General features: G+C 50.7%; 1 protein-coding gene across 3 annotated transcripts in view; it reads right to left on the reverse strand.

Moving 5' to 3' along the window:
- Positions 1 to 27,191, reverse strand: part of tubgcp5 (tubulin gamma complex component 5) — a 94,659-nt gene that overhangs the window by 18,722 nt on the left and 48,746 nt on the right. For all 3 annotated transcript variants that reach the window (XR_011935233.1, XM_072477255.1, XM_072477254.1), the window contains exons 13-18: positions 26,383 to 26,657; positions 17,921 to 18,125; positions 6,953 to 7,141; positions 5,811 to 5,993; positions 3,453 to 3,537; positions 3,213 to 3,333 (exon numbers count right to left, since the gene is read on the reverse strand). Coding sequence is in view for 2 of the 3 variants with exons in the window: in XM_072477255.1 (XP_072333356.1) it covers positions 3,213 to 3,333; positions 3,453 to 3,537; positions 5,811 to 5,993; positions 6,953 to 7,141; positions 17,921 to 18,125; positions 26,383 to 26,657 (1,058 nt within the window). In the remaining variant the exon portion in view is untranslated. The remainder of the gene's footprint in view (positions 1 to 3,212; positions 3,334 to 3,452; positions 3,538 to 5,810; positions 5,994 to 6,952; positions 7,142 to 17,920; positions 18,126 to 26,382; positions 26,658 to 27,191) is intronic.

Genomic DNA, 27,191 nt, shown 5'->3' on the forward strand with positions numbered 1-27,191 from the left:
CCCGCTACCAGTGAGGACCTTCAACGAGGCAAGAGAGGAGGGAACCCTGCCCCAGACAATGTCGGAGGTGACAATCTCCCTGATCCTAAAGCGAGACAAGGATCCACTGCAATGTGGATCGTACAGGCCGATTTCGCTCCTCAATGTGGATGCTAAGCTATTGGCGAAGGTACTGGCCACTAGGATTGAGGACTGTGTCCCGCGGGTGATTCACGAGGACCAAACGGGATTCGTAAAGGGTTGGCAGTTAAATACCAATGTGCGGCGGCTCTTAAACGTGATAACGATGACATCGGAGGGGGGAGAGGCGGAGATAGTGGCAGATATGGACGCGGAAAAAGCCTTTGACCGAGTGGAGTGGGAGTACCTCTGGGAGGTATTGCGCAGGTTTGGGTTCGGGGGAGGGTTTATTAGATGGGTTAAGCTCCTTTACAGCGCCCCGGTGGCGAGCGTAGTGACAAACCGGCGGAGGTCAGGGTACTTTCGGCTGTACCGAGGGACGAGACAGGGGTGCCCCCTGTCCCCCCTGCTGTTTGCATTGGCGATCGAACCCTTGGCCATATCACTTAGGAAGTCTCAGAAATGGAGGGGGATAGTCCGCGGGGGAGAGGAGCATCGGGTATCGCTCTTTGCGGATGACCTGCTGCTATACGTGGCGGACCCAATGGAGGGGATGGTGGAGGTCATGCAGACTCTGAAGGAGTTTGGAGAGTTTTCGGGCTACAAGCTTAATGCAGAGAAGAGTGAGCTTTTTGTATTACAGGCAGGGGACCAAGAAAGAGGGATAGGGGATCTCCCGCTGACGAGGGCGGAGAGGAGTATTCGGTATATGGGGATCCAGAGAGCCAGAAGTTGGGGGGCCCTACATAAACTGAATTTGACGAGGGTGGTGGAGCAAATGGAGGAGGATTTTAAAAGATGGGACATGCTCCCGCTCTCGTTGGCGGGTAGGGTGCAGTCGGTCAAAATGGTGGTCCTTCCGAGGTTTTTGTTCGTGTTCAGTGCCTCCCCATCGTGATCACCAAGGGCTTTTTCAAGAGAGTAGGTAGGAGTATTATGGGGTATGTGTGGGCAAATAAGACCCCGAGGGTTAGGAGAGGGTTCTTGGAACGCAACAGGGATCGAGGAGTGTTGGCTTTGCCAAACCTAGAGAGTTACTACTGGGCAGCAAATGTGGCGATGATCCGTAAGTGGGTTATGGAGGGAGAGGGGGCGGCATGGAAGAGGATGGAGATGGCGTCCTGTAAAGGAACGAGCCTGGGGGCGTTTGCCGCTCTCGCCGACAAAATACACCACAAGCCCGGTGGTGGCGGCAACACTAAAGATCTGGGGCCAGTGGAGAAGACACAGGGGTGCAATGGGAGCATCGGTGTGGTCCCCGATCAGGGGTAACCACCGGTTTGTCCCGGGGAAGATGGACGGGGGGTTCCAAGGTTGGCATCGGGCGGGGATAAGAAGAATGGGGGACCTGTTCATTGACGGGACATTTGCGAGCTTAGGGGCACTGGAGGAGAAATTTGAGTTACCCCCAGGAAATGCATTTAGATATATGCAGGTGAGGGCTTTTGTGAGGCGACAGGTGAGGGAATTTCCGTTGCTCCTGGCACAAGAAGTTCAAGATAGGGTGATCTCGGGGGTATGGGTCGGGGAGGGCAAGGTATCGGAAATATACCAAGAGATGAAAGAGGGGGAAGCGCTAGTAGAAGGACTGAAAGGTAAATGGGAGGAGGAGCTGGGGGAGGAGATTGAGGAAGGGCTATGGGCCGACACCCTGGGTAGGGTTAATACCTCTTCCTCGTGTGCCAGGCTCAGTCTGATACAATTTAAGGTGGTTCACAGAGCGCATTTGACGAGGGCGAGGCTGAGTAGGTTCTTTGGGGTAGAGGATAGATGTGAAAGATGTTCAGGGAGCCCGGCGAATCATGTCCATATGTTTTGGTCATGCCCGGCATTGGAGGGGTTCTGGAGAGGAGTGGCGGGAGTAATATCCCAGGTGGTGAAAGTCCGGGTCAAGCCAAGCTGGGGGCTAGCAATATTTGGAGTAGTGGATGAGCCGGGAGTGCAGGAGACGAAAGAGGCCGGAATTCTGGCCTTTGCGTCCCTAGTAGCCCCGCGAAGGGCCTTGCTATTGTGGAAGGAGGCGAAGCCCCCTAGCCTGGAGGCCTGGATTAAACGACATGGCGGGGTTCATAAAATTGGAGAGAATTAAGTTTGCTTTGAGAGGGTCTGCACAGGGGTTTTACAGGCGGTTGGCAACCGTTCCTAGAATATCTCGCGGAGCGTTAGAAGAAGGTCGATCAGCAGCAGCAGCAACCCTTGGGGGGGGGGGGGGAATGAGAGACTGTCTGAGGGGATGGACGAGCGGGAGATAGCATGGAGGGTGGGGGGAAACGGTACGTGCGGCCAAGAGCCAGTGTATAAAGCTATGTAAATATACCATCTTGCCTTGTATATATCTTGCTCAGGGAGAATTTGCGTTATTTTGTTACGGGGTGGGGGGTTATTGTTTCTAAGGGGAAAAAATTGTGTTGTTAAAAAACCTTAATAAAAATATTTTTTTAAAAAAACATAAAGGACTGGATTCTCCCAAAATGGGACCACGCCGGAGTAAAAACGCTGGCGTTTCACTCCCGAGTTTCCAATAAAAAAGATTAGTCGATTCACTTACCTGCAGGGGGCTAGCAGAGACCCAGAGTCCAATTGGCTGCACGGCCGAAGATCCAACCGGCCCAATCTGTCCCTCGGCCACCCATGTGGCCCCCCGCCCCGGTGTCCGATCCCCCCCGCCGCCACGAGAGGTTCCCGAACGGCGATAGATGGTTAGAGCCACACAGTCAGGGGCTTGGCCAGTTGGGAGCGGAGGATCGCTGGGCAGGACTCTGCCAATGGCCCCCCCAGCCACGCGGAGTACTCCGCGATCACGCCGATTCTCGGGTCCCGGAGAATCGGCGGACCAGCGCCGGGCCCGATTTTGGCGTGAAAACTGATTCTCCGCCTCCGCGCCAAACACGATTTCGGCACGGAGCTGCAGAGAATCCAGCCCATTGTATGAGCTTCTTCTTGAAAAGAAGATTTATTATAAATCAATTGTATTAACAATGGAGCCTGTTAAATCTACACTTTTACAGTAAATACATTTCCAGTGCAAAATCTGCTCATTAAGAAATATATACCAGTAATATTTTCAAATGAATGCTGAAATCCCATCCTACCATCAAATCTCAGAACATCCAGGCTGTATTTGGCCCATTTAATTTGCAAAAGAAGTATGAACACTTGATTATAAATCTTCTGGCATTCGGAGCTGATAACAATATCAACAGGCCAAGGAACCTGTTTGAAAAAATAGGAGTTGGAAGAGATAAGAAAATGTAGCCCTTATGAGGAATCAATGAAATTAACTCAAATTGTTTGTCAGATTCTGGAGGGGGTGGGAATAATCTTCAACATACCTTGTAACTCAATGTGAGACCATCAATAGAATGTACTGGAAGTCTCTTTTTCACAATGTCAATATTTTCCAAATATATGGACAACCTACAATTGAAAACAAAAGTTCAAAAGTATATGGAAATATTCAATAGCAATAGCTTTTCAAGCCACACATGAGCAGATTATATTTTAGAAAGGAACATTATACAACAGCCCAAATGCATGATAATGGGTAGCCATCACCATCTATGTCTCAGTTTATCAAGAGATTTGCATGCACAGCCCAAAAGATTAAACTTAATGCTGCCTGTAAAATGGGAGCCATTTTTTCAGTTCGCATGTTGTGTTTTTAGACCACTACAAAACAACACGCTCTCAACATCTGGACCTGTAATAGGATTGTGGAAAGGGAAAATAACATCAAAGTTAAATGTGGTACTGAGTGGTGCACAGCTTCTACAGGTAGACATATTCTATCAAAACAGATGGCCGAATGCCCTTCGTATGAAATGTGTCTGGGCAATCTTGGTCGAATTGCTAGTAGTTCATGGGGCCACGCTCTAAATTGATTTAGAGTACTTCCAAGGAAAGAGTTCATTGAACTGGCAGCAGAGTTTTGCAAATTGACTTGTAGTTGGTTGAATCGAATGCAATGCCATTATTGATTTGTCTTTATAATAATGCTAACCGTTAACTTGCTTGTTAGGCGGAGAATGAAGCATTCTTACATTGTATTATCTTAAAACTGTTACAAATATACAGATACACAGCAAGTCCAATCTGGTCACCACTGTCCAAGACGGACCCTTTGCAGTACTGGCAGATTTTAGGATGAAGATAACACTTTTTTAATGTGCTAAGTTATCTGGAAACACGCCCATTGCACACTGATTCCCAAGTCTCAGGGAGATGTAATCACGAATATGGTTGGAAAAACAAGTTAGTGCTGCAAAAGGAAGAAATCTCAGTTGTACAATATGGCTTAGAAATCTGGCTAATCGGCCTACCAAGTCCCCAATATGTTGGGCTGGGCGCGCACACACATACTTAGCTAGAAGTGCATCACCTGTCTAATTGGCTACAGTAGATCTGATGGCAGCAGGAGAGCATGTTGGGAACATTTAAACTGCAGAATAATTTATTTAAATTAATACTGCATGGCAGTTGTGTCAACTTTCAGAATCAGATGTTCAGCTGGGGCTTGATCTGGTCAAAGCAACATGAAAGATCCCCTGGGGCGGCATGGTGGCCCAGTGGTTACACTGCTGCCTCACGGCGCCGTGGACCCAGGTTCGATCCCAGCTCCGGGTCACTGTCCATGTGGAGTTTGCACATTCTCCCCGTGTCTGCGTGGGACACATCTCCACAACCCAAAATGATTGTGCAGGTTAGGTGGATTGGCCATTCTAAATTGCCCCTCAATTGGAAAAAAAATAATTGCATACTCTAAAAAAAAATTTTAAATCAAAAGATCCCATGGAACCGGTTGAAGAACTCTCTGTGCCCCAATATTTATCTCTCAATCAAAAATAAATTAACTAGCCATTCTTTTCATTTGTCTTTATTTTTGAGAGAACCTGTGCAAAACCGGTTGCTGTATTTGCTTACGTAACATCAGTAGCTGGAATTGTGTACCAATTAAGCATGCTGGAGACTGCCAACGGTTTTAGATAAATGCAAGATCTTTCCTCCTGTATGGAACATTTTTCCAGAAAGAGCAGTATTAAGAGTTGGCTGAATGTGCGGTTTACAACTAGGTTAAAAAAATTCTAGTGAAAATACCGATAGAATTAATCACACTCTACAGAATACAACTGTTCCTAAATTACAGGAGCCACAGAAACATCATGAATAAAAAACAAGTTCAGTGTTGGATTATGCTAATTGTAAGGTTGAAGATACCCCAGAGCTTTCATGCAACATCTTTTTGCAGGAATAGGGTGGGGATTTAAAGTTTGCCTCTGAAAATAAACAAATTGAATAGAACATATCGCAGTGTAAATCAGGAAAATAGGTTTGAAGGAATTTTATTGATTCATGCTTTTCTATATTTTTATACAGTACAAGCTGGACCAACAAGTACATGCTGGTGTTTACAGTCAACGTGAGCTTCCTCCCACCCTTCTTCATCTAACCCTATGAAAATATTCCTTTGTCCTTCATGTGCTTATCGAGCTTCCCCTTAAATGTATCCATGCTACCCGTCTCATTTACTCCTTGTGGTAGTGAATTCCGCATTCTAACCTTGCCTAAGGTAAAGAAATTTCTCCCGAATTCCCTATTGAATTTAGTGACTATCTTATATATAGATTTGGCTCCCAGCACTAGTCATATATCTTTGAACAGAAACCTTCTGGAAACCAATATTATCAACCTACCGAGAGCTATCTTCAGGATAGTGCTGTGCAACAGCTTCTTGTAACCGGGCATTTAAAAATGACAAGTGTTGCCAGGATTCTTTTTCCTTCACTTTATCAAAGATAGCCACATAAAAATCATACATGGTCTCTCCAGCCTCCAGCAAGAAGAAATTCCGCATAGCTTGAAGATATTCCACCAGTCTAAAGGAAAAAAACAAAGATTTATTACACTTCAGCACTTGAAACATCCCCCCCTCAACCAAGCCATGTTCAAGAAATCCATAGGTCAAAGTAGGTTAGTTCTCACAGTTTCAAACCTGTTAAGTTGCCACTGTCATGCAGGAAAATGTCAAGAGGGTTTGAGGAAGCTTTAACAGGCTGCTTTTTCACAGCAGAAAGAAAAAAAACTGATTCAAAGTACAAAGTTCCTCAATTCTCTTTCTTCCAGAAACTTCAAGAGCACTGCCATTGATGTAGGAATAGGTCATCTGCCTACCATCTTGGTTGGGTAGCACAGAGTTCTAACTAGCAAATCCAAGCCCCAAAACAATCAATGTTAATTTAGACAGTAGTTGCATCATGTTCTTCAAATGGAAATTCAACAGACTACTGGTAGGTCAACCATCATTAAACAATTTTTGTTTTTAAATGAGAAACCCATGAGAAAAACCAAGAAATAAAGGGCAGGGCGCCAGCAAGGTTGAAAAGAACAGAACAGAAAGTCTAATTGGTCACAAACAGATTATTAGACAAATTGGATTTTAAACATTGATTAATTTTTGAAAGAATGAAAAGCTGAATTAGGTAAAGAAACTGATTTTGAAGGCCTCGCTCTCTAAAATCAAAGTCTATGAAATAAAAATTTGTAAAGATTTGTTCAGTAAATCTTACAATGGGCTGGATTCTCCCACCCCGCCCGCTGCAAGAACACCATGGGCGAGCCGCGTACAATGAAGAACTCCATTGACGTTGGGCGGGATTCTCCGGTTGCCGTGCGAAAGTAGCTGGAGAATCCCATCCTAAGTAATATCTTTTGGTCACCTAATTTACTTATAGCAAAAAATACAATCTTACTTCAATTTGCTTTAACCAATATAAGAGGTAGTTGAACTTTACTTTGTTTAAATGAGACGAGACAAACACATTCACTTTTTCCTTACTTGTAATCAGTCTTTAGAGTTTGCATTAATTTTCCACAACATTCCAGGTAACGTTTATCAATGTGAGGATACAAACATGACCGAAGTGTCAGCTCGAATGTCTGGCAGGTCACTGATTCAGAGGACCTATCCACGTTAACGTCTCCGCTGCTGAATCTTTCATGGAAATCACTTTGCTCCATGTATAACCTGCAAGAATTGAATCAGCACAAACAAGCCATTGTACCAACATTCTCAATTCAGTCAAAATACCAATTTCTCCATTTTTTTTTGATATAAACATTATATTGAGGTATTTATGGTTGTATAACAGTAACAGAAGAAACAATGTATATACAAATATAAACATAGTGCAAAAGCCGCCTTCCTCCCTCATAGGCCCCACCTTTTCTAGCCTCCTATTCTACACTAGATCTCTCAATGAGCCAGAGAAGACACAGCCAGAATGAGACAGCAAAGAGTGAGTTTGGGAATTTGAAGCAAGGTGGGAATTGAATCCAATCAGTAAGACTGTTCCTTTTTAAATTTCAGGAGTTTAAATTAATCTAGAATTGTGCAGTGAAGGTTAACAAGGGCTGCCCCACCCACTCACATAACTGGTTGGCAGTTAAGTGTCAGTCACCTTGGACTTCCGGTTGCGGCTATGCTGAGCTAAGTCGCACGTTCGGCAGCTCCCGCCAGAAACGGACTTTTGGTCTCTTTTGAGGGGCCCCAGCGGCATTTGTTCGACGGTTCCCAGTGTGGGAAGGTGACAGTATGATTTCCCTGGCACTGTATGGATTGGACCAGGAGTGGAGCGGTGAAGAAAGTAATTCTGGTGCAGCGAAAAGTGTGAGGGAGGAAAGCCAAGATGGCGGCGGGTGGAGACCAGGCAGCGTGGGCGCAAGAGCAGCAGGAGTTTCTCAAGCGATGCTTCATGGAATTGAAAGTAGAGCTGCTGGAGCCGATGAAGGCTTCGATCGACAAGCTGGTCGAGACCCAGAAGGCCCAGGGGGCGGCGATCCGGGAGGTGCGGCAGAAGGCCTCGGAGAATGAGGACGAGATATTGGGTCTGGCGGTGAAGGTGGAGGCGCACGAGGCGCTGCATAAGAAATGGCAGGAAAAGTTTGAGGACATGGAGATTCGGTCGAGGAGGAAGAATCTGCGGATTCTGGGTCTCGTGGAGGGGTCGGATGCAGGAGTATATGTGGTCACGATGCTGAACACGTTGATGGGAGCGGGTGCCTTCCCGAGGCCCCGGGAGCTGGATGGGGCCCACCGAGTCCTGGCGAGGAGGCCCAAGTTTAACGAGCCGCCGCGGGCGGTATTGGTGCGGTTCCACCGCTTGGTGGACAGGGAGTGTGTCCTAAGATGGGCAAAAAAGGAGCGAAGCAGCAGGTGGGGGAATGCAGAGGTCCGTATATACCAGGACTGGAGCGCGGAGGTGGCCAAGAAGAGAGCCGGGTACAATCGGGCCAAGGTGGTTCTGCATCGGAAGGGGGTGAAATTCGGGTTGCTGTAGCCAGCGCGACTGTGGGTCACGTTTTAGGACCGGCACCATTACTTTGAGACGCCGTAGGAGGCATGGACCTTTATTCAGGCCGAAAAGTTGGACACGGACTGAGGGTCGGTTGTGAGGGGAGGTCACGGGGGGGGCTACTGTGGTTATTGTGTTTTGGGGGATGTTGGGGGATGTTCTATTCTGTATTGTTTCCTTGGGTGCTGGGTGGGGTAGGGTGGAATGTTTCGAAGTGGGGGTTTTGTGAGGGTGTGGGCGTCGGTGGTTGGAAGGACGGGGCCCTGTTGGGAGAAGGCAGATGGGCGGCCCGAGGTGGGGGAGCTGGGATGAGGCCGCAAAAGGGAGCTGCGCCAGAGAGGGCGGGGCCGTTCTGATGGAAAGCGCGGGCTTTTCGCCGTGCTAGGGATGGAAGGGGGCTAATCGGCCGGGGGGGTAAACGATCCCGGATTTATGCGGCGCATGTTGGGCCGGATTCCGAACCTGGAGGCAGGGAGCTTGATAAAGGGGGGGGACTTCAACACAGTACTGGATCCAGCATTGGACTGCTCCAGGTCCAGGACGGGTAAGAGGCCGGCGGTGGCCAAGGTGCTGAGGGGGTTAATGGACCAGATGAGAGGAGTGGACCCGTGGAGGTTTGTCAGGCCGGGGGCCAGGGAATTTTCTTTTTTTTCCCACGTCCATAAAGCCTACTCCCGGATAGACTTCTTCGTTATGAGCAGGGCACTAATTCCGAGGGTGGAGGCACATAGTATTCGGCCTTAGCCATCTCAGACCATGCCCTGCATTGGGTGGAGCTGGAGCTAGGGGAGGAGAGGGACCAGCGCCCGCTGTGGCGCCTGGATGTGGGCTTGCTGGCGGATGAGGTGGTGAGCGGGCGGATCCAGGGGTGCATTGAAAGCTATCTAGAGGCTAACGATAATGGGGAGGTGCAGGTGGGGGTGGTCTGGGAGGCACTGAAGGCGGTGATTAGGGGAGAGCTAATCTCCACTAGGGCCTACAAGGAGAAGGAGAGGAGAGAGGGAGAGATTGGTGGGAGAGATTTTACGGGTGGATAGGAGGGATGCAGAGGTCCCCGAGGAGGGACTACTCAAGGAGCGACGAAACCTCCAGGCTGAGTTCGACCTGTTGACCACCAAGAAGGCAGAGGTGCAGTGGAGGAAAGCGCAAGGGGCGGTGTGCGAGTACGGGGAAACGGCTAGCCGGATGTTGGCACACCAGCTTCGGAAGCGGGAGGCAGCGAGGGAGATTGGGGGAGTTAGGGAAAAAGGGGGGAACATGGTGCGGAGTGTGGTGGGAATAAATGGGGTGTTTAGAGACTTTTATGAGGGGCTGTATAGGTCTGAGCCCCCGACGGAGGAGGGGGGGGCATGCGTCGATTTTTGGATTGACTGAGGTTCCTGAGGGTGGAGGAGGAGCAGGTGGCTGAGCTTGGGGCACAGGTAGGGCTGGAGGAGCTGACTAAGGGGCTGGGGGGTATACAGGCGGGGAAGGCACAGGGCCAGATGGGTTCCCGGTGGAATTTTACCGGAAGTACATGGACCTGCTGGGCCCTCTATTAGTCAGGACTTTCAATGAGGCGAGGGAGGGGGATGGCCCTGCCCCCGACGATGTCCAGGGCGCTGATCTCGCTGATCTTGAAGCGGTACAAGGACCCATTACAGTGTGGGTCGTATAGGCCAATCTCTCTCCTCAACGTGGACGCGAAGCTGTTAGCGAAGGTGTTGGCTACCAGAATTGAGGACAGTGTCCCGGGGGTGATTCACGAGGACCAGATGGGTTTTGTTAAGGGAAGGCAGCTGAATACCAATGTGCGGAGGCTCCTTAATGTAATCATGATGCCTACAGTGGAGGGGGAGGCGGAGATAGTGGTGGCGATGGACGCAGAGAAGGCCTTCGATAGGGTGAAATTCGAGGACCTGGGGAATAGGTCGAGAAGGAAGAATCTTCAGATTCTGGGTCTCCCAGAAGGAATGGAGGGGTCCGTGCCGGGGCATATATGAGCATGATGCTCAATTCGCTGATGGACGTGGGAGCTTTCCCGAGGCCCCTGGAGCTGGATGGGGCTCATCGGGTCCTGGCAAGGGCTGTAGTGGTGAGGTTCCACCGCTTTGTGGACAGAGAGTGTGTCCTGAGATGGGCCAAAAAAGAGCGGAGCAGCAGGTGGGAGAACATGGAGATCCGAATTTATCAGGACTGGAGTGCGGAGGTGGCTAAGAAGAGGGCCGGTTTCAACCGGGCTAAGGCAGTGCTCCATCAGAAGGGGGTGAAGTTCGGGATGCTGCAGCCAGCGCGATTGTGGGTCACGTTCCAAGATCGACACCACTATTTTGAAACGCCTGATGAGGCATGGAACTTTATACAGACTGAAAAGTTGGACTCAAATTGAGGGTCTGTCGTGGGGGATGTTTATTGTGTTTACAGCGTTTGGGGAATGTTCTTTTTGTTTGAGTGTTGGGTGGGGATGGGTGAATGGATTTGATGTGGGGGCTGTGGGAGAGTGTGGGGGCGTTGGTGTTGGACGGGCAGGGCCCCACGGAGGAAGGGGGGGGGGGGGGGGGAGTTGGGGTAAGGCCGCAAAAAGGAGCTGCGCCAGAGGGGGCGGGGCCGGGGCAGGAAAGCGCAGGCTTTTCCCCATGTTAGGGAAGGATGGGGACCACGCTCCGCATTGGGTGGAGCTGGAGTTGGGGAGGAGAGGGACTAGCGCCCGCTGTGGCGCCTCGATGTGGGACTGTTGGCGGATGAAGGGGTGTGCGGGTGGGTGCATTGAAAGATATTTGGAGGCCAACGACAACAGGGAGGTGCAGGTGGGGGTAGTCTAGGAGGCGTTGAAGGCGGTGGTCAGGGGAGAGCTAATCTCCATTAGGGCCCACAGGGAGAAAAGAGAGGGGAGGGAGAGGTTGGTGGGGGAGATTCTAAGGGTAGACAGGAGGTATGCAGAGGCCCCCGAGGAGGGGCTACTTAGGGAACGACGGAACGTCCAGGCGGAATTCGACCTGTTGACCACGGGGAAAGCGGAGGCACAGTGGAGGAAAGCGCAGGGGGCGATGTATGAGTATGGGTAGAAGGTGAGTCGGATGCTGGCACATCAGCTTCGTAAGAGGGAGGCAGCAAGGAGATTGGTGGATTTAAGGATAGAGGGGGGAATACGGTGCGGAGTGCGGGGGAGAATAAACAAGGTATTTAGGGACTTCTATGGGGATCTGTACAGGAACACCGGGTGTCATTGTATGCTGACGACCTGTTATTGTATGTGGCGGATCCAGTGGAGGGGATGGCGGAGGTCATGCGGATCCTTAGGGAGTTTGGGGACTTTTCGGGGTATAAACTCAACGTAGGGAAGAGTGAGCTCTTTGTGGTGCATTCAGGGGACCAGGGAAGGGGGATAGACGAGCTACCTCTGAAGAGGGCGGAAAGGAGCTTTCGGTACCTAGGGATCCAAGTAACTAGGATTTGGGGGGCCCTGCACAAGCTCAATTTGACGCGGTTGGTGGAGCAGATGGAGGAGAAGTTTAAAAGATGGGATATGCTGCCACTCTCACTAGCGGGTGCAGTCGGTCAAAATGATTGTCCTCCCGAGGTTTCTCTTTGTTCCAGTGCCTTCCCATTATGATCCCCAATAACGGGTAAACAGGAGCATCATGGGATTTGTGTGGGTGAATAAGACCCCGAAGGTGAAGAGAGTGTTTCTGGAGCGGTAGCGGGGGGGGGGGGGGGGGGGGGGGGGGGGGGGGGGGGGGGGGGGGCTGGCGCTGCCGAACCGACCCCATCAAGGCGAATTTCACCATCTCCAACTTAATAAACCCCACCATATCGTTGATCCAGGATTCCACGCTTGGGGGCCTCGTGTCCTTCCACTGAACAAGAATCCTCCACCGGGCTACCAGGGACGCAAAGGCCAGAATTCCGGCCTCTTTCGCCTCCTGCACTCCCGGCTCCTCTGCCACCCCAAATATTGCGAGCCACCAATTCCGGTTTGACCCTGGATCCTACCACCCTCGACACCGTCCTTCCAAAATTCCTCCAGCGCTGGGCATGCCCAGAACATATGGGTGTGGTTTGCTGGACTCCCTGAGCACCTAACACACCTGTCCTCACCCCCAAAAAAACCGGCTCATCCTTGTCCCGGTCATGTGTGCCCTGTGCAGCACCTTAAACTGTATGAGGCTGAGTCTCGCACACGAAGATGAAGAGTTGACCCTCCCTAAGGCATCTGCCCACGTCCCTTCCTCGATCTCCTCTCCCAACTCCTCCTCCCACTATCTTTCACCTCCACCACCAAGGCCTCCTCCTCCTCCTGCATCACCTGATAAGTTTCCAAGATCTTTCTCTCTCTCCACCCCCCCCCCCCCCCCCCCCGAGCACCCTGTCCTGTACTGTATGTGGCAGCAGCCGCGGAAATTCCACCACCTGCTGCCTGGCAAACGCCCTTAACTGTAAGTACCTGAAGGTGTTCCCGGGGGGAGCCGATACTTCTCCTCCAACTCACCCAGGCTCGCGAACTTCCCGTCCACAAACAGGTCTCCCAACCTTCGTATCCCTGCCCTGTGCCACACCGAAAACCCTCCATCTGTCCTCCCTGGGACGAACCGGTGGTTTCCCCGTATTGGGTTCCACACCGAGGCCCCAACTTCCCCCCTGTGCCGCCTCCACAGCCCCCAGATTTTGAGGGCAGCCGCCTCTACCGGGCTCGTGGTATACCTCCTTGGAGGGAGTGGCAGCGGCGCCGTTGCCAGCGCCCCCAGACTTGTACCCACACAGGACGCCGTCTCCAGCCTCTTCCATGCAGCCCCTCCCCCTCCATCACCCACTTGCTCACCATCATCGCATTGGCGGCCCAGTAGTACCCACAGAGGTTGGGCAGTGCCAGCCCCCCCCCCCTATCTCTACTCCGCTCCAGGAACACCATTCTCACCCTCGGAGTCCCTCGCGCCAACACAAACCCCATTATGCTCCTGTTGACCCGCCTAAAAAAGGCCTTTGGGATAAACACGGGGAGGCACTGGAACAGGAATAAAAACCTTGGGAACACCGTCATTTTGACTGACTGCACCCTACCCGCCAAGGACAGCGGCAACGCGTCCCACCTCTTGAACTCCTCCTCCATTTGCTCCACCAGCCTTGTGAAATTAAGGCTATACAGGGCCCCCCAGCTCCTGGCCACCGGACCCCCAAATACCTGAAGCTCCTGCCCACCCTTTTTATAGTGGGAGCTCGCCAATCCCCCTCTCCTGGTCCCCTGGTTGAACCACAAACAACTCGCTCTTCCCCATGTTGAGCTTGTACCCCGAGAAATCCCCGAGGATCCTCATTACCTCCGGCATTCCCCCCACCGGGTCTGCCACGTATAACAGCAAGTCGTCCGCATAGAGAGAGACCCTATGCTCCTCCCCATCCCACACCAACCCCCTCCAGTTCCTCGACGCCCTCAGTGCCATAGCCAGGGGTTCAATCGCCAGTGCGAAGAGCAAGGGGGACAGGGGACACCCCTGCCTCGTCCCTCAGAGCAACCGAAAGTACTCGGACCTCCTGTTCGTGGCCACACTCGCCATCAGGACCTCATACAACAGCCTGACCCACCTGACAAACCCCTCCCCAAACCCAAACCTCTTCAGCACCTCCCACAGGTACCCCCACTCTACCCTATCGAAGGCTTTCTCAGCGTCCATCGCCACCACTATCTCCGCCTCCCCCTCCCTCGCCGGCATCATAACGTTCAGAAGCCTCCACACATTCGCGTTCAACTGCCCGCCCTTCACGAACCCCGTCTGGTCTTCGTGGATGACCTGCGGCACACAATCCTCAATCTTCGTAGCTAAGACTTTCGCCAGCACCTCGGCATCTACGTTTAGCAACAAAATCAGCCTGTAAGACCCACACTGCAGGTGATCCTTGTCCCGCTTCAGGATCAAGGAGATCAGTGTCCGGGACATCGTCGGGGGCAAGGCCCCCCTCTCCCTTGCCTCATTAAAGGTCCTATCTAGCAACGGGCCCAACAGGTCCATATATTTTTTTGTAGAATTCGACCGGGAAACCATCCGGCCCCGGTGCCTTCCCCGCCTGCATGCTCCCTATCCCTTTGGTCAGCTCCTCCAGCCCAATTGGGCCCCCCAATCCCGCCACCAGTCCCTCCTCCACCTTCGGAAACCTCAATTGGTCCAGAAAGCGGCGCATCCCTTCCTCCTCCAGTGGGGGCTCGGACCGATACAGTTCCTCATAAAAGTCCCTGCAGAGACCCCACTGATGCCAACCCCACTCCGCACCACATTCCCTCCCCTGTCCTTAACTCCCCCGATCTCCCTAGCTGCGTCCCGCTTCCGAAGCTGATGCGCCAGCATCTGGCTTGCCTTTTCCCCATACTCATAAATCGCCCCCTGGGCCTTCCTCCACTGCACCTCCGCCTTCCTGGTGGTCACCAGGTCGAATTTGGCCTGCAGACTGCGCGGCTTCCTCAACAGTCCTTCCTCAGGTACCACCGCATACCTCCTATCTACCCTCACCATCTCCCCCACCAGCCTCTCCCTCTCCCTCTGCTCCCTCCTCTCCTTGTGGGCCCTAATGGAGATCAGCTCTCCCCTAACCACGGCCTTCAGCGCCTCCCATACCATCCCCATTCGGACCTCCCAGTTATCATTATCCTCCAGATACCTCTCTATGCTTCCTCGGACCCGCTCACTCACGTCCTCGTCCGCCAACAGCTCCACATCCAAACGCCACAACGGGCGCTGGTCCCTCTCCTCCCCCAGCTCTATGTCCACCCAATGCGGGGCGTGATCCAAAATGGCTATCGCCGAGTACTCAGTATCCTCTACTCTCACTATCAGCGCCCTGCTCAAAATAAAAAAGTCAATCTGGGAATAAGCCTTATGGACATGTGAGAAGAATGAAAATTCCCTAGCCCCCGGCCTTGCAAATCTCCAAGGGTCCACCCCTCCCATCTGGTCCATAAACCCCCTCAGCACCTCAGCCACCGCCAGCTTCCTACCCATCCTAGACCTGGAGCGATCCAGTTCCGGATCCAACACCGTGTTAAAGTCTCCCCCCATTATCAGGCCCCCCACTTCCAAGTCTGGGATCCGACCCAACATGCGCCGCATAAAACCCGCATCGTCCCAGTTCGGGGCATACACATTGACCAGTACCACCCTCTCTCCCTGCAGCTTACCACTAACCATTATGTATCTACCGCCATTGTCTGCCACAATGCTCGACGCCTCGAACGACACCTTCTTTCCCACCAAGATCGCCACCCCTCGATTTTTGGCATCCAGCCCCGAATGAAACACCTGACCTACCCACCCTTTCCTCAATCTTACCTGGTCTGCCACCTTCAGGTGTCTCTCCTGGGGCATGACCACATCCGCCTTCAGCCCCTTCAGGTGCGCGAACATGCGGGCCCGCTTGACCAGCCCGTTAAGTCCCCTTACATTCCAGGTTATCAGCCGGATCAGGGGGCTACCCGCCCCCCCTCCCCCGCCGACGAGCCATAACCCCTCCTCGGACAGCCACGCGCCCGCACTCCACGCCCGGCCCGTTCCCCGCGGCGGCAGACCCCCCGTCTCGACCCCCCCCACACTCGTTCCAGCTCCCCCTCGACCATAGCAGCAGCAACTCGATTCCCCCCCACCGGCTAGGACCCCTCCTAGCTGCTTTACTCCCCCCATTGCACTTCCGCAAGTCAGCTGACTCCTGCTGACCCCGGTCACTCCCACCTCTCCTTCGACTCCTCCCATTGTGTGACTCACCCTCCTCTTCCATTCCCCATCCGCAAGCTCTCCACCTCTCCCTCCCATCCCAAGCGCAGGAAACAACCCTCGCTTCCCCGTCCCGGCTCCGCCCCCTCCAGTCTTCAGCGCGGGAAAAAGCCCACACTTACCACCTACCCGGCCCTGCCACCTCTGATGCAGCTCCTTTTACAGGCCCAGTCCCCTCACCCCCGACTCGGGCCGCCCCCGACTCGGGCCGCCCCCGACTCGGGCCGCCCCCGACTCGGGCCGCCCCCTCCCCCGCGGGGCCCCATCACACTGCCGGCCATCCACCCCTGTTCCATCTGCTTACCCCCCTCCAAGAGACCCCCCCGACCAACCCAACCAAAACAGTGCCCAACCCGCCCTCACCACCCTCACCAAACTAGAAAGAAAAAAAACAAGAGCAAAGGACCCCCCCTCAAAACGTAACATGTCAACCGCAATCCCCAAACGCCCATCCCGACCCTCAATCTATGTCCAACTTCTCGGCCTGAACAAAGGCCCACGCCTCCTCCGGAGACTCAAAATAATGGTGCCGGTCCTTGTAGGTGACCCACAGTCACACCGGCTGCAATATGCTAAACTTCACCCCCTTCCTGTGCAGCACCGCCTTCGCTCGATTGTACCCGGCCCTCTTCTTCGCCACCTCCGCACTCCGGTCCTGGTATATTCGAACCTCCGCGTTCTCCCACCTGCTGCTCCTCTCCTTCTTGGCCCACCTGAGCACACAGCTCCGATCAGCGAACCGATGAAACCGCACCAGCACCGCCCGTGGAGGCTCGTTAGCCTTGGGCCTCCTCGCCAGCACTCTATGGGCCCCTTCCAGCTCCAAGGGCCCCTAGAAGGACCCCACTCCCATCAGCGAGTTCAACATGGTGACCACATAGGCCCTCACGTCCGGACCCTCCAGCCCCTCCGGGAGGCCCAGAATCCGCAATTTCTTCCGCCTCGACCGATTCTCCATCTCCTCAAACCGCTCCTGCCATTTCTTGTGGAGCGCCTCGTGCGCCTCCACCTTTACCGCCTGGTCTAAGATCTCGTCCTCGTTGTCGGAGATCTTTTGTCGGGCCTCGCAGAACGCCCCCCCCTGGGCTGTCTGTGTCTCCAGCAGCTTATCGATAGAAGCCTTCATTGACTCAAGCAGGTCCGCTTTAATCTCCCTAAAGTAGCGCTGGATAACCTCCTGTTGCTCATGCGCCCACTGCACCCACGTTGCCTGGTCCCCGCCCGCCGCCATTTTGTTCTTCTTCCCTCGCACATTCTTCGGGTCCACCACCACTTTTTTTAGTCGCCTCGCTCCTGGTAAAAGCCAAATACTGTCGGGGAACTATTGTACTCCTCTTCCCACAGCGGGAAACGTTGAAAAAATTCCATTGGGGGCCCTGAAAAGAGCCCAAAAGTCAGTTTTTTGCGGGAGCTGCCGAATGTGCGACTTAGCTCCGCATAGCCGCAACCGGAAGTCTTAATTCTCAAACCTAACTGATCTTGAGAAAGTGGTGAGACACCTGCAACTGAGTGGCTTGCTGGACCATTTTGAAGGGAATATTTGATGGTGACATTGAATGCTCAAAACAAGATGTGTCCCATTTCCCAATACAAGCATTCAATGTTGAAAAGCATACATTTACACCAAAAAGTTACAAAAATAATACTGGATCAGTTTTTGGCTCCAAAATCTAGAATAGATACAGTAAAGACAAGAGCACATTTTCATTTCAGATTTACCTTGCAAAATTTATAGCCAATAAAGGATCATGAACATCTTCAAGTTCGAGATGCCGAGCCACTATAGACTGCACCTTTATCAAGCTTTCCTTTGTAGCTTGTTGCTCTGGAACAGCATGTTCACAGGATTCAGGATTCTCTCTATACCGAAGGCGTGACTGAAGTGACTCCAGGAACAGCGCGTATAAGCTCTTTCTTTCTGCATCTGCATTCAAATCAAGAAAGATAATACACCAATCTACAGTCTTTATAAAGCCAAATAATTCAGTGTTTCAACATGTCTTAACTAAAAAGGGCTTAAGACCACTGAAAAGCTAAATAAATTGCACCTGATAACTTAGAACTAGAAATAGTGTGATGAGGTGGGAGGAGGGGGGAAATGCAGAAGAATGGGTTTCTTGCAGGTCTTAAAGAATTTAATAGCAGGACCAGTATTAAATATTTTTCAACACGCTTCTTGTCTGACTGCCAGGCAAGGGTAGCTAGCTGTTGGACTAGAAAGCATTCTGGGGATTGAATGGAACATTGTTGAGGTGATGGGAATCTCACTATGATTGTGGTGGGGAGAAAGAGCGATGGTACTCGCAGTGGGTGAGGGAAACATGAAAGAACACAAGATCTAGGAGTAGGCCATTCAGCCCCTCAAGTCTGCTCTGCCATTCAATACTATCGTGGCTTATCGTGACTAGTGTCACAAGTAGGCTTACATGGCCTCAACTCCACTTTCCTGTCTGTTCTCCATAACCCTCCAACCAATTACTAATTAAAATCTGTCTATTTCTCCTTAAATTTACTCAATGTCCCTCCCCATTGCTGGAGGAAGTGCTGACGACAGGGGGACTGGAGAAGGGGGTAGTGACGGTGGTTTACAGAACTATTTTGGAAGAGGTGAAGGCACCACTGGAAAGGATCAAAGCAAAGTGGGAGGAAGAGTTGGGAGAGGAAATGGAGGAGGGGTTCTGGTGTGAGATGCTCCGGAGAGTGAATGCCTCCACCTCGTGAGCGAGGTTAGGGTTTATACAGCTGAAGGTGGTATACAGGGCACACCTCACGAGGGCAAGGATGAACCAATTCTTTGAAGGAGTGGAAATGTGTGTGAATGTTGCCTGGGGGGGGGGGGGGGGGGGGGGGGGCTAATCACGTTCATATGTTTTGGTCCTGTCCAAAGCTAGAGGATTACTGGAAGGAGGTTTTTAGGGTAATTTCTTTTTTTTTTTTTTAAATATATTTATTCTGAATTTTGTAAACAAAATTTACAACCTTACAAACAACCCCCCCCCCCCCCCCCCCCCCCCCTCCCCAACAACACAAAAGAAAGAAAGCTCGCATTGCAAGACATGAACATGACAAGTCAATATGATACAGAACTTTGTACATTGGATTCCTCCCGTACATTTCAGTTTTCCGGATCATTCATGTATTTTCTTGCTCAAATGCCCCCCAGAAAGATATCCCCCCTCCCTCCCTGGGTTGCTGCTGCTGCTGCTGTCCGACCTTCATCTAACGCTCCGCGAGATAGTCTAGGAACGGTTGCCACCGCCTGTAGAACCCCTGCGCAGACCCTCTCAAGGCAAACTTTATCCTCTCCAACTTGATAAACCCTGCCATATAATTTATCGAGGCTTCCACGCTGGGGGGGCTTTGCCCCTTTCCACATTAACAAGATCCTTCGCCGGGCTACTAGGGATGCAAAGGCCAGAATACCGGCCTCTTTCTTAGGGTAATTTCTAAAGTGGTGCAAGTGAAACTGGACCCGGGTCCCGGGAGGCCATATTCGGGGCGTCAGACCAGCCAGGGTTGGAAATGGGTGCAGAGGCAGATGTTGTAGCCTTCGCCTCGTTGATTGCCCGAAGGCGGATCCTGATAGGTTGGAGAGCAACCTCTCCACTCTGTGCCCTGGTGTGGCGGGGGGACCTGTTGGAATTCTTAACTCTTGAGAAGGTTAAGTTTGAACTGAGGGGCAGGATGGAGGGGTTCTACAATTCATGGGCATTATTCATTATGCACTTTCAAGAACTGGATAACATCGAACATTAGTTGGGGTGGGTGGATGGGTGGGAGGCTGTGTGTGTTAATGGCAACTATGGGTGATCTCTAATTCCTTTTTGTAATTTGTTTGTGTGAACATGCGGGCTAATGTTTGGGATTTAGTGGGAGGATGGGATCGTTGTTATTGATATGGGGATTGACATATTTGTTATGGATTATTATTTATTGTTGGTGGGTGTAAATTTGGGAGAAAATGTGAAAAAGGAGAATAAAAAATATTTTAAAAGAAAAAAAAAAATGTACTCAATGTCCGGCATCCATCGCACTCTGGGGTAATGAATTCCATAGATTCACGACCCTTCAAGAGAAGTAATTACTCCTCATCTGTTTTAAATCTGCTACCCTTATCCTAAAACTATGACCTTTCGTTCTAGATTGACTCACAAAAGGAAGCATCCGCTCTACATCTACTTTGTCAATACCGTTTATCATCTTATAAATCTCAATTAGGAAGGGGGTGGAGTTGGATATGGACAAAAGGGTGGGAGTCCCATAACGACAAGCTGAATGAGCCAGGGATGGACTCCTGCTCCATCTGTCCACAAGCTGTGCTGTTAGGTCACTTGCCTCATCGGTCCAGACCTTCTCACCTCCTTTTACCTGCCAGGATTCTCAAGACTCAAGAATCCCAGGCCACAGTTGCAGAAAATAAAACTCAAGCTAAAGTGGAGGCACAAATATCCTTAAAAGGTTTTAGCCATCAACCTGCCTCCTGAGGTCAGTTGCCAGCCCCCATTGTCTCCATTAAAATCGGCGAGTTGGAGACATTTTCTAATTTGTTATGATCCAGCAGGTGTTAATTGCCGCACAAAGCAAATCCCCAAGGGAAACTTGGCCCATGCATCACAATACTTTTTTGTATTCTGACGAGAAGACTAGTCTACGAAATTCAAAAACCACAAATTCCAGCAACAGCTTTGGGATTTTAAAAGTAAAAACAAGAAGAAGATAAAACTTAAACACAAAAGATTACAGTCACATAGTTAAAATGTGCTTCACAGGTCAAAAGAACCTCACTTGGTTATACACACGGGTACATACCATCTAAGCATCTACAGATGCTGAAAGATGCTCTCTTACGAAGGGGATATGGCGCTCGACTCATCAATCGACAGTTCCAACACGTCACAGCAAAAAAAACGCATCGACCTCCTCAGAAGACAAACACGGGACACAACCGACAGAGTATCCTTTGTTGTCCAGTACTTCCCCGGAAGGAGAAACTATGACATCTTCTTTGCAGTCTTCAACACATCATCGAAGATGACAAACATCTTTCCAAGGTCATCCCCACACCCCCACTACTTGCCTTCAAAGAACCGCGCAACCTCAAACAAACCATTGTTTGCAGCAAACTACCCAGTCTTCAGAACAGTGACCACAACACCACAGAACCCTTCCATGGCAATCTCTGCAAGACGTGCCAGATCATCGACATGGGTACCACCATTACACGCGAGAACATGGTACATACTCGTGCGACTCGGCCAACATTGTCTACCTCATATGTTGCAGGAAGGGATGTCCCCAAGCGTGGTACATTGGTGAGACCATGCAGACGCTGCGACAACGGATGAGCGGACATCGCGCGACAATCGACAGGCAGGAATGTTCCCTTCCAGTCGGGGAACACTTCAGCAGTCAAGGGCATTCAGCCTCTGATCTTCGGGTAAGCGTTCCTCAAGGTGGCCTTCAGGACGCGCGACAACGCAGAATCGCCAAGCAGAAACCTATAGCCAAGTTCCGCACACATGAGTACGGCCTTAACCGGGACCTTGGATTCATGTCGCATTACATTCACCCTCCACCATCTGGCCTGGGCTTCTGAAATCCTACCAACTGTTCTGCCTTGAGACAATTCACACCTCTTTAATCTGTGATTATCCCTCTCTCCAGTTGCTCCGTTTGGATCTGTAAAGACTTAATTACCTGCAAAGACTCGCATTCAAAGTATCGTCTTGCATCTTTGACTTTGTCTATTTATTTGTTTCTGGAACCTACCCCTTCATTCACCTGAGGAAGGAGCAGAGCGCCGAAAGCTAGTGATTCGAAACAAATCTGTTGGACTTTAACCTGGTGTTGTAAGACTTCTAACTTAGGTTTATAATGCCAAGAAGTGAATTTATTAAATTATGAACAAGCGAATAATCTGACATTGATGCAATAGTTATATTTTTGCAGTAGGGCATTTTAACTGAAGTACACAGAATAATAAAAGACCACAGTTTAAACTAATTAATTACACATTACAGTTTAGTACACAGGGATAAATTTCTGGCTTTCAGCATGAAACTGGCATTGTGGATCAGATACACATTACAGAAACTAAGCTATCTTAATTACAGATACAGCGGGCGGGATTCTCCCAACGGGAGTCTAAGTGCCACGCCGGAGTAAAAACCAGAGTGTTTTACTCCAGCGTCAGCGCCCGTTCCCAGACCCCATTCTGGGGCCTCCGTGGGGTCGACAGGGGCATGGCGCGATTTGCAGGGGCAGGGCCTCGACGCCTTGGGTCCCACGCATGCACAGTTGGGCAGGCGCCAACTAGCGCATGCGCAGTGGCCGTCCTCCCCCAGGTCGTCCCGCACAAAAATGGCGCAGGGATATAACATTGCCGATGGAGGAAAGGAGGTCCGCTGACAGAGAGGCCGGCCTGCCGATCGGTGGGCCCCGATCGTGGGCCAGACACCATCGGAGGCCCCCCCTGTGAGGGAGCCCTCATCCCCACCCCCACAGGCTGCCTCCCGACCGTTCCCGCAGAGTTCCCGCCGGCAGCGACTAGGGGTGAACGGCGCCGGCAGGACTCTGTCGTGTCGGAGCACCCGCTCGGCCCATCCAGGCCAGAGAATCGGTGACTTCGCCGATTCCAGCGGCCCGGGGCTGTCGCCCCGCCAACCGCACCGGCGCAAATGGCGCCGATTCTCCGCACCTCGGAGAATTGCACGCCGTCTTCGAAGCATCGTGGCACGGTTGCTCTGAATCTCCGGCCCGGCGCGGGGCTCGGAGAATCGCCCCCAGAAACTCTGAAATCCTGTTGTCTAGGGCTACAATAGTGGAGCATTCAGTTCCCATCAGACAAAAGTCTGCTGCTGGATGTCAACCCAGTAATCAGTAACTGCAACTCTCCTCTCGCCACGGCAGTCTGGAATGGAACCTGAACTCAAGATCTTCCGATTCAAGACAAGAATTCTATCACTGCAAGTCAAACAATAGTATTTGCATGAACTGATTAGTGGATCCACCTAGGTAATACTGGATATTCTCAACTGTACAACTTTATTCAATTAATTATTTAAAAACTTTTACATTTTCAGGGCGGCATGGTGATGAAAATCGCTCATTGTCACAAGTAGACTTCAAATTAAGTTACTGTGAAAAGCCCCTAGTCGCCACATTCCGGCGCCTGTTCGGGGAGGCTGTTACGGGAATTGAACCATGCTGCTGGCCTGCCTTGGTCTGCTTTCAAAGCCAGCGATTTAGCCCTGTGCTAAACAGCCCGATGTAGTGGTTAGCACTACTGCCTACGGCACTGAGGACCTGGGTTTGATCCCAGCCCCAGGTTACGGTCTGTGTGGAGTTGCACATTCTCCCCGTGACTGCGTGGATTTCACCCCCACAACCCAAAAATGTGCAGGTTAGGTGGATTGGCCACAGTAAATTTCCCCGTAATTGGGAGAAAATATAATTGGGTACTCTAAATTGATATAACAAAATAAAACTTTTACATTTTCATCTTGCACAAAGGGTAGTTTTTATCATGTTTAGTGCAAAGTGATGATGCTTAGCAGCTGACAAAGTATTGAACTGATGCATAATGATGGCAGAAGAACAAAATTGCTGACGGTCAGCATCCTAATTAGCACTGCATTATCTTGCAGAACACAAAAACTAGGTGGTTTGTGCACTATTCACAATAACAATTTCCTCCCCCACAATCATTAATAAATGTTATCTGGTGTGAGGCAAACAGCCAAGTAGGAGTAAAACAACATAGCTGAGGCGGAAAGATCTGTCCAAGAATAAGTTTTACGAATTGGCACCAGAAGAATAAATTGATGCTTAAGGATACACAATTGTATTTGAATCAGAAGGGTTCTTATTAATCTAACTTGGAAAGAGAAGAATAACTTGAACTGTTAAAGTAACAAATTAGTAATAGACAGGACAGTACAATAATTTCAGTTCTCTGTTTGAGCAGTAGAATAAACACACATCACTCTTAAAAGCAGAAACAGCACTGCATCAAATACCTCAAGGGTGGGAGTATCTGGTAACGCTTTGTGTCAGCCATGGCTCAGTGTTAGCATATTCATCTTTGACAACAGTGACTACACTTCAAAAGTGCATCACTGCCTGTAAAGTGCTTTGGGATATCCTGAGGTTGTGAAAGCCCTTTTTCCCCCTAAGAATTTGACACACTACAACCATTTAAAAGCTTACAAGTCAATTATCTTTCCCCTACGTTCATGTTTTAAGAAGCCACGTAAGTTGTTTAATTTTAGGTCAAGCAAAAGGTAGAGTTGCATATTACAACAGAGGTTTTTAAAAAATATTAATTGTTTCTGTACTTGGAGATCTCCAAAGAAAATGATATGCAGTCGCTAAAACTTCAATAAAGAAGTTTATTTTCTAAAATTTGTGAAAAGACACTGGGCGCGATTCTCCGACCCCCCCACCGGGTCGGAGAATCGCCGAGTGCTGGCGTGAATCCCGCCCCCGCCGTGTCCCGAATTCTCTGCCACCAGAGATTCAGCGGGGGCGGGAATCGCGCCGCGCCGGTCGGCGGAAATCGCGCCGGTCGGCAGGCCCACCCCCGGCGATTCTCCGGTCCGCGATGGGCCGAAGTCCCGCCACTGTCAACTCATGCCAGCCGGCGTGGATTGAACCACCTTTTGAAAGGCGGGACAAGGCAGCGCGGGTGGGCTCCGGGGTCCTGGGGGGGGCGCGGGGAGATCTGGCCCCGGGGGGTGCCCCCACGATGGCCTGGCCCGCGATCGGGGCCTACCGATCCATGGGCGGGCCTGTGCCGTGGGGGCACTCTTTTCCTTCCGCCTTCGCCATGGTCTTCACTATGGTGGAGGCAGAAGAGACCCCCTCCACTGCACATGCGCGGGGATGCCGTGAGCGGCCGCCGACGCTCCCGCGCATGCGTCGCACGGCAAAGTCATTTCTGTGCCAGCTGGTGGGGCGCTGTCGCCACCTAAAATGGCTGAGTCCCTATTCATTTGGCAAAAACGCGATTTAAAATGGCAAACGAAAAGGCTGATGGGAAAAGCAGCCAACAGGACACAAACGGACAGCTGCAGACAGAATAGCGTATTCGGCTCTGGGGAAGTCGGCCCAGATCGATACTCAAGACTATTAGCAGCACATCAACCCAGACATCTGCAGTTTAATCGGCTATCCCCGGGAACTATTGCAACATATTAGCAATTGAATGCCGGGCCAGACCTGTCGGCGCCTGCAGTGGCCGAAACAAAGACAGGTGAACGACCACCCCCCGATCGAGGAATCGCCCCATTATTGGAGCATATCGAACCCAGTGATTGGGAACAAGTCCAATCACTTGGGACTCAGGTTCAAGGGCCGCCCCGAGAGGCGGGAAGCCCCTGGGCCCTATAAAGTGAGGGGCCAAGTTCAGATCTCTCTCTCTCTCTCTCCCTTCTTCTCGTGCTCGCGACCTTCGCAAGAACATCGACCAGAAACTGCAGGTTTGACTCCAGCGATCGCTACCCGATAAAGACTCCTAGCCATCGACCCGTATCAGCCTTTTGAATCCCGCGGGCCAGATCCGATTCGATAAGCCATTTGTTTCCCTGACCTGGTGGGCCCTTCCTAAAGTTAAGTATTGGCCAGTAGTGGTAGGTTTCGATATAGATAGTAGGATTATTGTGTAAGCATTAATTGTTGTATATAATAAATGACCGTTGATTTCAATCTTACTAAGCGGTGTGCTGACTTATTAATCATAACTAGAGCTTGAACCACGTGGCGGTATCAGAAAGATACCTGGCGACTCGTGAGCAAAGGTGACATAATCAGAGGTAATAAAACTAAGGCTAAAAAGAGCAACAGCGCCAAAGGCCTTTCCCGCCAGCCGGGGGGGGGGGCGGAAATCACTCCGGCACGGGCCTAGCCCCTCAAGGTGAGGGCTCGGCCCCTCGAGATGCGGAGAATTCCGCACCTTTGGGGCGGCTCGATGCCGGACTGATTCGCGACGTTTTTGGCGCCGGTCGGCGGACGTCGCGCCGATTGCGGAGAATCCTGCCCACTATTACAATAATGGTTAATGCAATATGTAATTGATTTTAAAATTTGCATTTCACAGGTTCTCCAACTGACTCTAAATGAAACCTAGGCCAGAAAATATATTCAGATAATTACTGTTAAATCAATGCAGCCAAATTCCTTACCTCGGTGAGCATTTTGCATCAGAAGGCCTGGGTTGTCTTTGCTTTCCAGGTTCTGAAGCAGCTGCATTGACTTGCCAGCCATAATAATCTGCTTGAGCACTGGTTTCAGGAAGGAGACCATTGTGTGTTGTTTACTGGAACTTTCTTGATCGATGTTGCAACTGCTGCCTGCACCATCACTTATATTTTCAGCAATCCCAGTCTTTTCAGATACACTGTACAATGTGCAAGTGGAATGCCAGAAATCCCTGTGATTCACTGGGACATTATTGTTCCTAGCATGCAAAACAACAATATGAATAGATTGGAAAAAAACAAAGGCCTGGCATCTTGCATGGAAGAATTCCAGTGCTTCACTGCCACTTTATAGCATCTATGATTGCTGTAATATTTAAGTTAAATAGGTTTCCTGCAATATTATTTGAACCTGCTGTACATGAACCCTCACTATCGGCAAATACTAGGAGGCAAAACATTTGCTCTATCTATTTATCTCTGATTATTATACCACCATCCTTCAATATGTATAGGCCTAATACTCTGCAGTTGGTTGTAGTACTGCTGAACATTTTTGATGCCCCCGCCAGAAGGACCTTCATTATCTGGCCAAATGTCACATTCTGAAATGGCATTCTGATGATTTGAAACTTCAATTGGAAAAGTTATTACAAAAAATGAGACCTTCCAACCTAGCTAGTTTGCACTGGCTCTTTTCTAGAACAACCCGTAACTTTTTGTCTCATCATTTCCATGTAGCTTCCTCTGCTTCAAATACTTGTTCAATTTTTCCTTAAAAAGTTGTAATGATT

Source organism: Scyliorhinus torazame, chromosome 15 (genome assembly GCF_047496885.1).
Source record: "Scyliorhinus torazame isolate Kashiwa2021f chromosome 15, sScyTor2.1, whole genome shotgun sequence".
Taxonomy (NCBI): Eukaryota; Metazoa; Chordata; class Chondrichthyes; order Carcharhiniformes; family Scyliorhinidae; genus Scyliorhinus; species Scyliorhinus torazame.